Source organism: Thrips palmi, unplaced genomic scaffold, assembly GCF_012932325.1.
Source record: "Thrips palmi isolate BJ-2018 unplaced genomic scaffold, TpBJ-2018v1 HiC_scaffold_18, whole genome shotgun sequence".
Lineage (NCBI taxonomy): Eukaryota > Metazoa > Arthropoda > Insecta > Thysanoptera > Thripidae > Thrips > Thrips palmi.
In genome coordinates this window covers 4808288-4825475 of record NW_023144627.1, presented here as the reverse complement: position 1 = coordinate 4825475, position 17188 = coordinate 4808288, and the positions used below count along the sequence as shown (strand labels likewise).

Sequence of the window (17188 nt, the reverse complement as noted above, 5' to 3'; positions counted from 1 at the left end):
TCTAGTGAGTGCGCTGTAATAAGGGAAAGGGAGAGGACGATGGGTGGGGGAGAAAAAGAGATAGGGAAGTTTCTTTTATGGAATAGTTTTTTTTAACGTTTTATTGGGGGGATTTGATTTTGTTTACAATTTGGACTGGGGAATGTAAATTTTGTCAGTGTAGCAGGCATGAGAAAAGGGGGGGGGGGATTGTCACACGCCGTACGCTCGCAGCAGCAGGATCGGCCAGTAGCACAGCACGAACATGATGAACAAGGCCGGGAACACGAGCCTGGACATGCGGTCTATCTCTCGCCACAACTGCCTCTGCTCGCCGGGGCCGGCGGCGCCGAGGCGGTCCGTCCAGGCCGCGGGGGCGGTGGCGGCGGGGGCGGCGTGGCGCGGGGGCGGCAGGAGCAGCACGTGCGGGGGGCTGTCGGCGTCCTGCGACCCGGACCCGGGGACGCGGGGGCCGACCCTTGGGCCGAGCCGGCCGCCGACCCCGAAGAGCTGACGGCCACCTTGCGCCAGCGGGCGCCACCGCCAGGGAAGGCCCCGGCCACCTCCCACGCCTGCGAGTACAGCTCGCCCTTCTCCACGGCCGAGATGCGCTGCGCAAGGACAACACTGTCGCTGTCTCTCGCAACGACGCCCGACAGTGGACCAGGAGACCGGCGCAGGCGGCCAAAACTCTAGACGCGTTTTGAGCTCCAGAGTCGCTGAACAGGACTCGAACCGAACGTGTGACCCCACCAATGGATCCCTCGTTCGGAGAGCTATCCATTGGTGGGATCACACGTTCGGTTCGAGTTCCCTTCAGCGACTCTGGAGCTCAAAACGCGTTTAGAGTTTTGGCCGCCTCCACCGGTCTTCTGGCCCACTGTGCGACGCCCCGTGAGTGCGAGGGAGACAGCGGGCTGGACTTACCAGTGGCAGCGAGCCTCGCTGCTCGCGCTGCTCGGCCTGGTGCTGCACGTGCAGGACCTTGACGACCACGAACTCGACCAGCGCGGCGAACACGAACAGCATGCAGGCCGCCATCCACACGTCCAGCGCCTGCGAGAGGCAGGCCAGTCAGTAGTCATTGATTGCTCTCAGAAAGAGGAGTCCATTGGTGGGGTCACACGTTCGGTTCGAGTCCCATTCAGCGACTCTGGAGCTCAAAACGCGTCCGGGACTTTGGCCGCCTCCACCGGTCTTCTGGCCCAATGTGCCGCGCTCACCTTGACGTAGGCGACGGGCGGGATGTCCTTGAGGCCAGTGAACATGGTGACGAGGGTGAGCATGCAGGTGACGAGCAGGGTGACCCTGCCCGGGATGGCGTCCAGGCCGAGCCAGAAGCCGCACCAGCTCAGCAGCACCACCAGGGAGGACGGCGCGAACGTCTGGATGAGGTGGTGGCCGATCTGGCGCTCGAAGCGGAAGAACACCACCAGGCGGGAGAAGTTCCCTGGGGTTCGGATTCACCGCAGCAGTTTTACCACGAATATGAGCGAAAATAGCAACGATGTGCACTTGTGTCAAAAGGGTTGCCTACCTCAGCCTGCCTCAGGCTAGAACCCTACATGCCCTAAGGGGTAATGTAGGGCTCTACCTCAGGCCTCTTCTCGACAGCACAGCAAGGTGGGCCAGAAGACCGGTGGAGGCGGCCAAAACTCTACACGCGTTTTGAGCTCCAGAGTCGCTAAGCAGGACTCGATCCGAACGTGTGACCCCACCAATGGATTCCTCGTTCGGAGAGCAATCCATTGGTGGGGTCACACGTTCCGGTCGAGTCCCATTTAGCGACTCTGGAGCTCAAAACACGTCCGGCACCTCCACCTCTGGCCTACTAGGCTGGGCTGTGCTGTCGAGAAGTGGTGTGGACGGTGGGCTGAGGTAGGCAACCCTTTCGACACTGATTCTGGTGCATCGGTGGGAATGTTAGCGTTCTATGTAGGGGTAGGTTGGGGAAGAAAAGTACAGGGTAAGAAAAGTACAACCTTTGTGGAGCTGATCTCTTGACTTTTAGCCATCCCTCGACCAGTGATTTCCAGTTAACATGAAAATCTGAGTGTGAAAACACTGTTAAATTGATGTCATGGACTGGAGCAGTAGGCCAGAAGAGGGGTGTACTTTTCTTACCCTGTACTTTTCTTCCCCGACCTACACCTAATTCGGCAACACAACAAACGCAACGCACCGTCCTTCTCCATGCGGTAGCCGCCGGTCTCGCGCAGCTCCAGGGGCGTGCCCACGTTGTACTGCAGCAGCTTGAGGGCCGGGTTCACCGAGACGCCGTCCTCGCCCCACCGCAGCCGCAGCTTGCGGTCGTTGTACGAGACTGTACGAGAAAAAGCGCGCCGAAGCGCCTCTGTTTATTAGGGGTTCGGGTGCTGCTATGTCCATGCAAAAAAAACTCCGACTACACTGCAAAACCAGTGGTTAGTTTACTTGCCCCATATTTGGCGAACGTGGCAACTTTTATCTAAAATCGAAATAAGCTTGCCGAAGCTGGGGAGTATTGCCGGGCCAAGCTTGCCAGTTTTTGGCATTCAAAACTGCTTGCTAATTTTGTTGCAAGCAAGCTTACCACTCGCTTTGCAGCGTATGCAGCAGTGCCAAAAGGATTGTCAACATCAACCTGCTTAAGTACTCTGCAAATTAGCTATTTTACGAATAATAAGAAGAAAACGTCGTCGAACGTCAACGAAACCAACGACCCTCGTCAACGAAACCAAGATGTTGCCTAGTTGACAGGCTGAGGTTGGCAAACCTTTTCAGGCCCGGCGCTTTGAGGATTTTTGCCTACTCGAGTGGCAGCCCTGGCTGAGCGGTCCAGTCCGTGTCCGCGCGTCGCTACCGTCAAAACAAACCGTTGTTCAAGCGCCAACGCGAGTGTCAACAAGCCAGAAGCGGCAAGAGAGGGGTGCTTTCAGTGATCCTGTAAACATTGAACTACCGTTGAACGTTGAGAGTGGATCGCCCCAGTGCGTTTCGTGTTACTAGTGTCGTAGTGTTCCGTCCTTAGAGCGCGCAGTGCGGCGTGAGTGAGGTTAGGACCGGCCGCCTCTCGCATCGACATCGCTTTGCGGGAAAAGGATCCCGCAGGCTCACGCCGTCTACAGCGTCGAGAAACGCATTTCTCGGCCAACTTGCAGCCATGCTCATTGCCAACGGCCACGGACAACGCCGCAGCGAAACCAGTGTACGCAGAGGGAAGGACCACAGTGGACAACAGCATCGGTGCCCCCACCCCCACCCCCTCCTCCTGAACACTCTTCAACGGTCGTTTCGCCTCCACCGTAAGCACCGACTTCGTGGTTACGCTCCGGCTCAGGACTGGTGCCACCACAGCGCAACGACAAGGTAGGACATGACAACAGCACCCAAGCGACTCTGGAGCTCAAAACGCGTCTGGAGTTTTGGCCGCCTCCACCGGTCTTCTGGCCCACTGTGTGGCGGCCAGCGGCCGGAATCCCGGACGCGCTTTGAGCGCCAGAGTCGCTATGAATAGGACTCGAACCGATCGTGTGACCCCACCAATGGATTGCTCTCCGAACGAGGAATCCATTGGTGGGGTCACACGTTCGGTTCGAGTACCATTTAGCGACTCTGGAGCTCAAAACGCGTCCGGGATTTTGACCGCCTCCACAGCAGGCGCTACTCCGCGCGGCAGCAGCCTAGCGCAGCGCGCGGAGTATCGCCACGGCCGAGCGCCCAATCACGTGAGGATAGGCAGCCGGGCGGACAGTGCTGCGGTCGCGCTGCCTGCCTGCACGGCGCTCTCCGCGAAAGAGGCTCTCGTCGCTCTCTCTCTCTCTCCCCTCTCTCTCTCTCTCTCTCCTCTCTCTCTCTCTCTCTCTCTCTCTCTCTCTCTCTCTCTCTCTCTCTCTCTCTCTCTCTCTCTCTCTCGCACTCGTGCGGCGTGCCGCACAGTGGGTCAGAAGATCGGCGGAGGCGGCCAAAACTCTGAACGCGTTTTGAGCTCCAGAGTCGCTAAATAGGACTCGAACCGAACGTGTGACCCCACCGATGGATTGCTCTCCGAACGAGGAATCCATTGGTGGGGGTCACACGTTCGGTTCGAGTCCCACTTAACGACTCTGGGGCTCAAAACGTGTCCAGAGTTTTGGCCGCCTCCACCGGTCTTCTGGCCCACTGTGTGCCGTCGGCCTGCGAGAGAGACAGACTCACAGCTCTCGATGTAGACGGGGCACAGCTGGATGTCCATCGGGTACAGCTTGAACTCCATCTGGCAGGCGATGATGGCGTGCATGCGCGCCGAGTAGCGCACCGTGCGGTTGCGGTACAGCGTCACGGAGGAGAACTGGTGCGTCAGCATGGCGATTTCTTCAAAACAAACGCACAAAGAAACACTATAGGTTATTTTTTGTGAAGAAGGAATGAGGAGCAGTACAGTAGTACGGGGCCGTCACAAAAATTCCCACGGTGTGCCAGGGGTGAAAGGGTTGCGTTCTTCCCACCTCTGCACTGTGCGAAAAAACCACAGTGAATCCCGTTAATTTTTTTGCCGGGATTTACTGTAGTTCAGAACACAGGATTTACCGTGCCTGGCTACAGTATCTTCTGTACCTGGAACAGGATATTCCGTACTTTACTCCTGTGGTACAGTAAATCCCGTACAAAGTACAGTAGATCCTGTTAAAAAAGTACAGTAAATCCTGTACCCTGAACTACAGTGTCAGCTGTACTAATCACTACAGGATTTACTGTGATTTTTTCCCACAGTGTGATTGCCTATCGGGCAATGTTGTCGCGTTGCTATGGAGAAATTGCTTACTATGCAATGTCCAGGGCAGCGGTTCCCAACCTTTTTCGGCTTGCGACCTAAAAATGGCTGCCAAAAATTTCCGCGACCCTGCAGCCGAAATGTCGCGACCCAACGCGACCCATGACTCTCAACCCCTCCCCCCAAAAAAAATATCATTTTTAAATAATGTTTTAATTGCTTTTTGTTAAGCTTTATGTTCGGTATTTTGCGTCACCACAACGCGTAGATCTCCTTCGTAGATTCAGACAGGTATGTTGTAACGAAGGGCAGTAGAACACCACCCCATGGGAACAACCACGTATCATCCACGTGGAATCCACGTGAGATAGGTGGATTAGGTGGATAGCATTTTTCTACCTTAAATCCACGTGACTTTCACGTTGATTTAACATCGATTTGGGCGTCTATAGTGGTCCATTGTAAATCAACGTTGACTCTACGTGGATAGTCCAACGGGTTTGAGGGACGTTGTGTCTACGTCGATAATGCGGTAACCTTGTGACGAGTATCCAGAGCGGTCCTATCGATATCAATGGTATGAGGATTGAGAGCCTTAACTTTTCTACACGATCTCAATGTCGATCACACGTATTCAAATTCATTGTAGCATGGTCGTCTGTCTGAGCCGGATTCATCGCAGAGGATTCGGACTTCCACGTGGATTCAACGAAGATTATGCGAGGACTTTGGAACTCGATTAGTTTTGGAAGCTACCGACAGAGGGCCTGCTGATATTCCTGTCTTTCCTTTCCCTCTCGACCTGCAAGTAGGATGCCAATTCACCATATCCCAGAGCCATAATACAATGCCCGTCGGACAACCTAAGTGGACTTGACGTGGTCCTCATAGGACATGTCTCGATCGTATGAATTTTTGGACGTCCTCACGGTGATCAACCGCGAGAGGACTTTCTAACATAAATGCCGGGTAGGTTAAGTCATAGATTTCACATCGATTATCAACTCAATCGAATTATGCTTCACCAAGCTCAGAATGACCGGTACGCACCTCGATGTAACATCGATGGTAGGTGGATAGGGCGAGTTGCTGAATCCACGTTGCATCCACGTAGTTTGACTTGGACGTTTCTACTCGATTGTCGAATCGACCATCCACGTCGATTCCACGTGAAAATTAACGTTGCGTCCACGTCTCATCCACGTGGATGTTCCCATGGGGCAGGGGGTGGAAACGGGGCTGATTTGGCGGGCCTTGGCTGCGGCGATGCGTGCACGGCCGTTTTTGCCGTTTTCACCACTTTACCGCGTTAGTTGGTAAACCACTTTCCACACTGGTAAAACTAAAGCGTAACTCTATGCTTGAGTCAAGCATAAAGTTACGCTTGAAGACGTTACGCTTGAAGTCAAGCATAGGCTAGAAATTCCCCCATGCATTTAGATAGGGGAAATCTTGGCGGATGAGCCTCTTGCGCTTGATTTCAAGCGTCAACTGATTACGCTTGAAAACAGTGGGTAATACTACGCTTTTGTTTTACCAGTGCAGCTGAAGTAGTCGTCTTAACGACAAAACCTCAACGCGTACTTAAAGAGTAGGTTGAAGGATCAGCAAATAAGCTCCTTGGGCCGAATTGATACTTACAAAATGAGATATTCACATTTTTGTAACTTGTTTACATTTTTTTCGGCGTTTTCAGGCCAGAATCGCCGCGCCCGAACGCGGATGAGCCATTTAAAACAAGTTACAAACATGTCCATGACTCGTCCTGTGGGTTTCAAATCTTCAAAACGGGCTTATTTTCTCGAAGAGACAACATTACTCTAGAAGTACACGTGCAGGATTTGTGCATAAGATGTCTACTTTAGCTAGAAAGTGGGTTTCTAGGAACCACAAAAAAACAACAAACAACGGCCGTGCACGCATCGCCGCACACTGAAAATCCAAGTGTGGGACAGGCATGCAATAGATAACGTGGGACAAAATGTCCCACGCTTGTAAGCGTGGGACAAAAAGTCCCACGCTTGTAAGCGTGGGACACGGTTTGTCCCACGCTTGCAAGTGTGGGACACGGATTTGTCCCACGCTTGTAAGCGTGTAACACGGTTTGTCCCACGCTTACAAGCGTGGGACACGGTTTGTCCCACGCTTGTAAGCGTGTAACACGGTTTGTCCCACGCTTGCAAACGTGGGACATTTTGTCCCACGCTTACAAGCGTGGGACAGTTTGTCCCACGTTATCTAGTGCATGCCTGTCCCACACTTAGATTTTCAGTGCAGCCATGGCCCGCCAAATCAGCGCCGTTTCCACCCCCTGAGAACACGTACGGCCCACGTGCGGATACGTACCCGCCACGCCTCGGCCGCCCCAAGCACCAGCAGGCCACCGAGCCGCCGCCCCTGCGGCCTTTCTGCAAGCGACTGTGCTCAACAACTGATGTCAAGGGCCCCTTTTCCGTGTAAATCTATCTTCCCCTTTTTAGCCGTAACAGATGCTGAGACGCATCCCACTGCCAAGGCAGACGCAAACAACTCTGGGATTAGCCTTCGCGGAAGCGCCAATACCGTAGGCTGCCGGGGGCCACTGGCGACCCAGGTATACGCTTCGCGACCCAAGGCGACCCCCGCTACCACGCCGCGACCAAAAACAAATTTCCGCGACCCAAAATGGGGTCGCAACCCCAGGGTTGGGAACCGCTGGTCCAGGCGTTACTATTCAGGCAGTTCCATCTAGGCATTGTCTTAGCATTACTATCGAGTATTTGCCTATTGGTGATGTCTTGGCTTTGGTTTCGAGAAGTTGCCTGGTGGGCGGGGGCAACCCTTTCGACACTGGTGCATCGGTGAAATGTTGGTCTGGCATTCACTGCCTCCACCCTAGGTGCGCGCGGATCCAGAGGGATGGGGGTTCGGGGGTGAGGGCCATGCCGGGCCATGCCCAGTAAGCCCAGACGGCGCGTGAAGGCGGCTAAAACTCTAGACGCGTTTTGAGCTCCAGAGTAGCTAAGTGGGACTCGAACCGAACGTGTGACCGCACCAATGGATTCCTCGTTCGGAGAGCAATCCATTGGTGGGGTCACACGATCGGTTCGAGTCCCATTTGGCGACTCTGGAGCTCAAAACGCGTCTAGAGTTTTGACCGCCTCCACCGGTCTTCCGGTCCACTGTGCGCCCCTCCCTGAAGACCTGCAGGCAACAAGTCGCGCTTGGCCCCTGTAGCCAGGCAACCTCCGCGACGTCGCCCCTCCCCCCTCAATCCGTCTCTGGATCCGCCTTACCCGACACTTTGGAGTTGATGATGTAGGGGTCGGGCTGCCACAGGTTGTCGAAGAACTCTGGCGGCAGCGTCACGTAGTCCTCGCCGTCCTCGAAGATGGCGTCGGGCATGTGCAGGCGGGGCTCGGTCCACTGCTGTCGCACAAACATGTCCACGCTGAAAAACAAAAACAATCATAAAACTACGTTTTAAAAGTTGAGTTTTGGTGTGTTTTGGAACAAATCTAAAGTGTGATACCGGAAGTCCATGTCCTCCACGTTGATCGAGTTGATGTCCACGATGTGGATGTCGAAGAACAGCTGCACCGGCTGCCCCGGCGCGGCGGGCGGCTGGATCTCTGCAGGCAAGCCAGACTCGTTCAAACACTGCCTTTCGGTTTGGAGAAACATGGACCCTGGTTTTGACGTCAAAATGGACTGTAACTGTCCATTTCTGTGCGAAAATAGGAGGTTCATTTTGACGTCCACTTTAAATGTTGCACTGTGAAGATTCTCCATATTATGGTGGTGCAGCTGACGTCATAACCCACCATTGAGACTTCACTGTACCTCATAGATATTTTGACGAATTTCGATAAAGAAAATCATCACCATAATATGTTGGTGCAGCCTTTCACCGTAGGACACTTACAGTGTCATTTTGACCACTTGTTCGCCGTGGGCAGGGCCATACCTTTGACGTAGTGGTCCGGGAGCACCACCTCGGGACGGATCGAGTAGTTTTTCTTGCTCTGCGTCTCGGCGATCCTGTTCGGCATGGCGGTAAGACGCGGTTAGGCAACTCTCAGCTTTCTGCAGACTGATTCCGTGAGTCGTTTCCGTCGCTCTGTCTTTCTCGTACTCATGGGGCGTCCCGTGCGGGCGCGAGAGACAGAGCGACGAAAACGACTCTCGGAATCAGTCTGCTGCACGGTGGGCCAGAAGACCGGCGGAGGTGGACAAAACTCTTGACGCGTTTTGAGCTCCAGAGTCGCTAAGCAGAACTCGAAGCGAACGTGTGACCCCACCAACGGATTCCTCGTTCGGAGAGCAATCCATTGGTGGGGTCACACGTTCGGTTCGACTCCCATTTAGCGACTCTGGAGCTCAAAACGCGCCTAAAAGTTTTGTCTGCCTCCACCGGTCTTCTGGCCCACTGTGTTGCAGTCACTACAGTGTAATTACAGGGCACTTGCCACATGGTTAGAGTGAGCAGGGACGCCCACGCCAACACCATTGCGTCGTCGAGGCCGGCGGACCACATTGGAAGCTGGAAGCAGGAGAGCAAAGCAGGGGTTTCTTTCGGAGTAAACTTGCGCAAAACGCCTAACGCTGAACGACTTTTTGGGGGGAATTTCCCCTCTCTTGAGTTCTAAAAATCTTGGAACGAATCTGTTCAGGTTTCCCGATATATCTAAAGATCTTGAGAAGCTCCCCCATCACAGCAAAAAACCTGTCCGGGCGTTTCCGCGGGCCCACACTGGAAAAACAGTTCAGTTTCCCAGGATTGGCCTGGGAAATCTGGGCACCTTTTTTTTGCCGTGACAAATTTCTAGAAATATCGTTTTTCCTTTCGTTTCGAGACCTCGTTTTTAACGAGATGCGGCATCAAAGATCGTCAACGGGTGGATCGCGATGGATCGTGCTCCCGAATGTCGGTTCGGGTCGGTTCCGAACCAAACCGAAGCGCCGGTTTTGGCCCAAACCGTTGACCAGCTTCGAGTCCCGGCGGCGCTATAATTTTTTTTCGCGATTTCAGAGCTGCAACCGCAACTAACATTTCACGGCACACATAAATACCGTGGAGATTCCTTTTCAAGAACCTAAAGGGTACCAGAGACCGACAAAAATGCAGGCTTCTGCCGGGACTCGAAGCTGGGCCAGTCGCCGGCCGGGCCCACGCCCGCCAGGGCTTGGCTCGGGACCGACCCGGGCCGACGTTGGCGAGCACGATCCAACGCGATCCACCCGTTGACGATCTTTGTGCGGCATGTCCCAAAGATCGTCAACGGGTGGATCGCGTTGGATCGTGCTCGCCAACGTCGGTCCGGGTCGGTCCCGAGCCAAGCCCTGGCGGGCGTGGGCCCAGCCGGCGACTGGCCCAGCTTCGAGTCCCGGCAGAAGCCTACATTTTTGTCGGTCTCTGGTACCCTTCAGGTTCTTGAAAAAGAATCTCCACGGTATTTATGTGTGCCGTGAAATGTTAGTTGCGGTTGCAGCTCCGAAATCGCGAAAAAAAATTCTAGCGCCGCCGGGACTTGAAGCTGGTCAACGGTTTGGGCCAAAACCGGCGCGTCGGTTTGGTTCGGAACCGACCCGAACCGACGTTCGCGAGCACGATCCATCGCGATCCACCCGTTGACGATCTTTGGCATGTCCCGGCGCTTACCTGTGACTACCGGAAGGTGGTGCGAAGGCCGTGGAGGAGCAGAAGCTGCAGCTGGACGTCGTTGAGCGCGGCCGGATAGAACATCGAGGCGTTCTATCCTCGGCTAGAGGAGGCTAGACGAGGATAGGCGAGGATAGATGAGGATAGACGAGACTAGACGACGAAAGACGAGGCTTAACGACGATAGACGAGGCTAGACGACGATAGACGAGGCGAGGATAGACGAGTCTAGACGACGATAGACGAGGCGAGGATAGACGAGGCTAGACGACGATAGACGAGGCGAGGATGGACGAGGATAGACGAGGCGGGAAGGGCGGCGAGGATAGAGATAGAGAGCGTCCGTTCGGCAGATAGATTGGGTCGCGCTCCTGAGGGGCCTCGTTACATGTTGACATGGACACTCGGAGCGGCGGAAAAGGAGAGAGAGAGGGGGGGGGTGCTGTCTTGGCGGTGCACTGCAACGCGACGGCGCGGCGTGTTCCTCTCCGACTGCGGGGCACACTGTGGCAAAAAGGTACGGAAAAATCTGTTAATTTTTTTGCCATGATTCTCTGTAGCCCTCTTATCAATGTTCTCCGTAGGCTCTCACAGTATTCTCCGTAGGGCCGTACAGTATTCTCCGTAAGACCGCACAGTCTTCTCCGTAGGGCCTGGGAGACTGTATAGCCCTACGGAGAATACTGTGCGGTCCTACGGAAAATACTGTAAGAGCCTACAGAGAATACTGACAAGGGGCCTACGGAGAATTACCACAACCTGTTTACAGAATTTTCCGTAGCTTTTAGCAACAGTGCAGCAGGTGGGCCGCCGCGACGCCACCGCGACGCCACCACACTGTCACACCTCGGTGGCGCGTACAGTGTGGGCGCACGTCCTTGAGGGAAAAGAAAATGGAGATGAGAAATATATGCGACCAGGGCCTGATGCGAAATGCGAACCGCTCCGGGAAACTAGTCGCTATCTCTCGTAAACGGTGACCGAGACAATCTTCCACTATAAAATGCCATTGAATGAAATTAAAATTTTCAAAATGAATTGCTTTATGCATAACGTTTGTAAATGAAATAAAAGCGACAGGGAAGAGCTGAACCTGCCTACTGCATTTTTTTTAAGTAAAAAAAAATCAGACAAGAACTTTGTTCTGCACACATCTATGATAAAATGTATTTTTTTTTGTCTTTAGCATAAATTTATGCATGATAAAATTAATTAAGATGGTATTCACTTGTTGATTTGCCGGGGCCACGAGGTACTACCACGGGAAACGATCAAAGTGATCACGTGTACCGTTAACAGACGCGTCGTAAAATAATGCGGCGTGAAACGAGTGGGACTCGAACCCGGGACTCGGGCGCGGCTGGTGCTCACCTCGGCCAGCTGGGGGCGCGCCCGGCTCGGCTCGGTCCGCGGCGCTGTTCCGGCCGGACTCGGCGCCCGGCTGCGCTCGGCTCGGCTCGACTCGGACTACACCCGGCCGGGTGCGGAGGGAATCTGTGGCCGGCTTCTTTCGGTCTCGGTCTGGCGCCCCGACCCGGCACTGTAATTCGGGCCTGCGTCAGCCGAGCGCTTCGGATGAGTCGTCCCGTCGCTCTGTCTCTGTCGCACTCATGGGGCGCTCCGTGAGGGTGCGAGAGAGACAGAGCGACGAACCGCTCTTCTGGATCGCTCGGCGCCCCAGTGGGGCTTGCCCCGCGCCGGCCGCGCGCCGCCCCTACAAGACACCCCACTCGGTGCACGTGGTGGTGTGGTGGGGGCGGCGGTGGAGGCGGTCGCGGTGACGGGTAGATGGAGTGGAGCGTCTGCCATGCGCAAAGCGGTCGGACGATAGTGCGCGCAGTCGAAAATTCCCACGATATGCACCAGTGCCGAAAGGGTTGCCAACCTCAGCTTGCCTGGGCTTTGCTGTCGAAAACACTGCAAAGCCGGGTGGTAAGTTTACTTGCCACAAATTTGGCAAGCCGTTTTGAATGCCAAAAGTTGGCAAGCTTTGGCCCGGACAAACCCCTCAGCTTGCCAAAATTTGGCAAGCTTATGAAGATTTCCGATCAAAGCTTGCCAAATGTTGGCATTCAAAACGGCTTGCCGAATTTGTGGCAAGCAAACTTACCACTGGCTTTGCAGTGAAGTTACCGAGCAGCCTCTAGCGCCTGCGAGGTAGGCCACCGACCCAGCCTGCAGCACGCCGATCTGGAGACGGTGGCCTACCTTGCGCCGTGAGACGACAGGGGCGAGGTAGGCCACCATCTCCACATTGGTGTGCGGCAGGCCGGGTCGGTGGCCTACCTCGCAGGCGCCAATGGCCAAACTGCACTGTGGGCTAGAAGACCGGTGGCGGCGGTCAAATCTCTAGACGCGTTTTGAGCTCCAGAGTCGCTAAATAGGACTCGAAGTGAACTTGTGACCCCACCAATGGATTCCTCGTCCGGAGAGCTATCCGTTGGTGGGGTCACACGTTCGGTTCGAGTCCCATTTAGTGACTCAGGAACTCTAAACGCGTCCAGAGTTTTGGCCGCCTCCACCGGTCCTCTGGCGCACTGCGCACTGCACTGCAAAACTAGCGCGCCAAGTTTCCAGTGTCCATGTTGTGTGTCCGCGTGTGTCGCGGGCGGCGGGTGGAGACCAAGACTCCCGGTACTCGAGACTTTTTGGCTGAGCGATAGCGAAGCCCTTGCCGTGTTCGGGGGCACCAAAAAGTGACTGGTCGTGAGTCTGTCTGTCCGTCTCTCTGTCTGTCTGTATGTAATCACTCACGTTTCTCAGCAACTACTGAACGAATAGTATCCAAATTTCACACCTGGTGTCTCCTAAACATCCTACAGGGGGAGTTTATCTCAGAAAAACAATTATCATCGTTTGAAATATTCAAAACATCGTTTGAGAGAGAGAGAGAGACGGCGGGCGGGACGAAGGCGCGACGAAGGCGCGACGAAGGCGGGACCAAGACATTGTCGTGAAAGCAAGCCGAAGCCAATTTGCATAGCCCCGGTATCAACTTGGCCGCAACGACTAGTTCGCCGCACTGCATTTGCAAACGGCTTCGGCGTCAAGGGGAAAATTACGCAGGACACGGCCAAAATAGTGTGGCCACTCCGAATGCTTTATAACCAAAATCCACCAAATCTACGCGCCGAAAGCGAAAGACGCCACCACAAATAAATTTCATGTATTTGGCTGAGTGCAAAAAACTTCTACCAGCCTCTTTGCCTTCAAACACTCAGACATTCTTTTTTTTCGAACGCAAAGCTCTGGAGCCTTCGGCAGTGGATGTGGTTTGGCCGCCAGTTGGGTTGTTGCCAACTTTACTGTACCTATTCTTTGGCGGATAATGGCGATGATCGTAACGTAAGAGGAAGGTGTGTATGTGAAATAAAACTGATACTGTACGTCCATAAGAGCATTTAACATCATTATGATTGTAAACAGGAATGAGACATTACACTATTAATGAAACAAACAAAGTAAAAAAATGATTCGTGTTGGCATTATTGATGCAGACCTGACAAAAATTTCTCATAGAAAGTTGCAGTTTATTTGTTTCCGTTTCCTGTGGAATGGCGCCTATCTGTTTGTTGTGGGAAAATGGATGGGGCAAAGACATTCATTAAGATGGATGACACAAAAAGATATATTGAAGAAGCGAATATAATATCACTTAAGAAGGCATATAGTCAATATTATCTATGTGCTGCTGAAATTTTTTTCTTGATGGCTAGTTCGCAAGTGGAGTAAATGTATGCTGTGTGTGGATGTGAAATTTATGGATGTTATTTGGTTATAGAATGGATCATTGACTTTGATAAATGGATTTCAATGGACGAAACCAAAGAATTCATGAGAGCATGGATTAATGATGAAGGTATTGAGGATTGTATTGATAAAGATGCGGAAAAAGCTACATGTGAAAATCATAAGGAGACAGGAGATGAGCAGAATGAAAGAGATATGAGTGGTGCGTCGCATGTGGTGACTTCTGTGTCAAGATAAGCGTATATGTGGAAATTGAAAATCAGTGAAAATCAATCTGTGGCATTCAAGTGGACAACCGACTCCCACCGACGACATCACCCCAGCAGCTTTTCATACACTCCGCAATAGAGCATGGGCAGTGGGCTTTTTGGAAGTCACTAGCGGTGATGGGACCCAGAACGTTCTCTACTCACTGGGGATCAATCTCGTGGGAAGCTTGAATTTCGACGTCTTTCCTACGATATATCTACGATTTAAGCGGAGGTTATCACTCGCCCACGAATTTATTGGCATTCGTGCCTTACAGGAACATGGATTCATTGAAAATTTTAGGACTTCATCACGTGAAACAAATAAAAGCTATGCAGTTGGAGGTTATGGACGGTTGTGTACTGCTTGTTGCCTACCCAGCAGGCGCTATCGCTGGGGGTCCTACTTTCATTAAGGCCAAAGTTTGATGAAGCAATCTTAACACTCTCCAGCAACTTCTATGCGTGCTTCGATGCCTACCAATGCCCTCTAGGCATCTTTGCAACATTTATCTTCTTTCAGCAGTAAACACCATGCCTTACAAAAAGGGGAGCATTTGAATGTTCCCGCTCAATGATCCCCAGTGAAACCTTCACTTGTCTCGATGTGCCCATGCCCTTTGCGGAGTCTCCAATATTCTTTAAAGCGAAGCCTTAAAAGTCTCTGACTTTGACTAGTTTAGTTATTTTAGAAAAAAATGTCAAACTGGATTTTTGTTTTTGCTATTCCTGCCATGCTTAAGTGTGAGAATTCTCACCTATTTTCGGTGAGAGTCGAAATTTTCACCATTTTAGTGGTGGTAATCAGAAATCTTACCATGGAAAGGTGAGTTTTTTCTAACGTAGGTCATGTTAAATTTTGACATTTGGTGGGAATTTTGTTTCTCGCCACAAGACGGTAAGACTTCCCGCAAAAATTTGGTCAGCATCCCCTCAGCTTTCAATTTTCAGCGTGGCACGTCGGACAGGGTACCTTGATCCAAACGGCGTTTTTGGCTGAGCGATAGCGAAGCCCTTGCCGTGTTCGGGGGCACCAAAAAGTGACTGGTCGTGAGTCTGTCTGTCCGTCTCTCTGTCTGTCTGTATGTAATCACTCACGTTTCTCAGCAACTACTGAACGAATAGTATCCAAATTTCACACCTGGTGTCTCCTAAACATCCTACAGGGGGAGTTTATCTCAGAAAAACAATTATCATCGTTTGAAATATTCAAAACATCGTTTTGAACTAGGTAATTAGCATGGTTAGGTTGGTAGCAGCGTGTGGCTGACCAATTTCTCATACCAGCTGCCGCGCTTGCAAGCCGTCTGCAAGACGGGACCGCACTTGTGCAAATAAACAAACCAAAGAGCAAAGGGTTTCTCAAATAGGTACTGAGATAGTTTTTTAACATTCTAGAATGATTGAAACCCTTCCGGAGTGTCAACAGAGGAAAATACAAAAACTGAATGTGAGAATGGTTTGCGTGTTTCTTTCCCCCTCTCCCCCCTCCCCCGTCGGGGGAATCTTCCTTCAGGTCAGTGCACTGTGATTGTAGTTGTGGATTGTAAATAGGTAGAATGTTTTCTTTGCCTTTGTGTGCATCTACTTATTTTATTCTCTCTGATACTATCCTTATTTTTAAATTTCATAGTAAATCAAATCAGGTAAATGCATGAATAACTTCTGTTAAAATTAGAAGAAATGTTAATTGTCTTGGTTTGTCTCGGGAAATGACATTCTATTGCAATGCTGCAAGCTAACATAAATATTCTAGTACTAACATCTATTGATTAAAAGAATCCATATATAGATGTATTTAGTGCAATGAATTTAGTGCTAACAGATTTTGAATTAATATTGGGTTCAAGGAGACGATTCAGGTTTTGAGCGGTGGGTGACTTGGTAATTGGATTTAATGACACGATTCCTTTCACTTCACCAAAGTTTGTGTCCGACAACTGGAACTAAGTATTGGTAATGGTTTAAAAGCTGGCTCTCTGAATGTAAGCCCAATGTTAATATTATAATGTATTCTTTTTCTCCAAAGATTAAATATCACGAGGCATGAATAAGGTAAATTATGTTGGCATATTGAGCAACAAGTGGCCTCTGCATTTGACTTCATGAGACGATTCACTGAATTTGACAAAACTTGTTCTCCGTCAAATGCTTCAGATCAGCCTGCCCTAAACTGAGTCACTTTATGTAAACTATGATTACATATTCCAGTCTATATTGTTTAATTCACTGGTTTTAAATGAAAGAATGACAAAAGGCTTCTCAAATATAACTAATAAATTTGTGAATTCATGAGTTTGAAGAAAAAGATATATCTAATAGTGACTCAAGCAGACAAGTAGCCAATTAAGCGATTCTATGCTGGCAATGGAATGTTACTCGACTGAAGGAATCGCATTGGTGTGGCATCAGGGTATTGGTGACGACAAAGGGTGATCCATGAAGACCAACCCATTCTTTACCCATTATTCATCAATTTGATATCGATATTTTTCTATCGAATCTCATATTGACTCTTGGAGTTTTCGGAGAGCTGATTATGAAAATCACTTCCATTTCTACTCCAGACTTAGATTTTCATCTCAAATTAGGTCATTTCGGACCAAAATTTTCAGGTCGAGTTTTATATTGTTTCCTGCAGTGTTTAATGAGCTGAACTCAAAAATAACTTCCACATTTTTCCCAGACTCACGCTCTACCAAATTTTAACCAAATTTTGACCAAAATTTTTGAATTGAGTTTTATATTGATTCCAACAGTTTTTTGTGTGCTGATAACGAAAATCACCTCCATTTCGACTCCAGACTTATATTTTCATCCCAAATTAGGTCATTTTGG

The 17188-nt window shown here is 51.3% G+C and overlaps 1 protein-coding gene across 1 annotated transcript; it reads right to left on the bottom strand.

Annotated features, from left to right (window-relative positions):
• Positions 1–143: 143 nt before the first annotated feature.
• On the bottom strand, positions 144–11144 carry LOC117644558 (glycine receptor subunit alpha-4-like). Its single transcript, XM_034384114.1, is given in 12 exon segments — positions 144–462; positions 465–590; positions 907–1035; positions 1203–1429; positions 2162–2302; positions 4156–4311; positions 7987–8141; positions 8223–8322; positions 8658–8731; positions 9160–9233; positions 10353–10856; positions 11112–11144. Coding segments are annotated over 10 exon segments (1446 nt in total). The 5' UTR covers positions 9228–9233; positions 10353–10856; positions 11112–11144; the 3' UTR covers positions 144–192.
• Positions 11145–17188: the final 6044 nt, after the last annotated feature.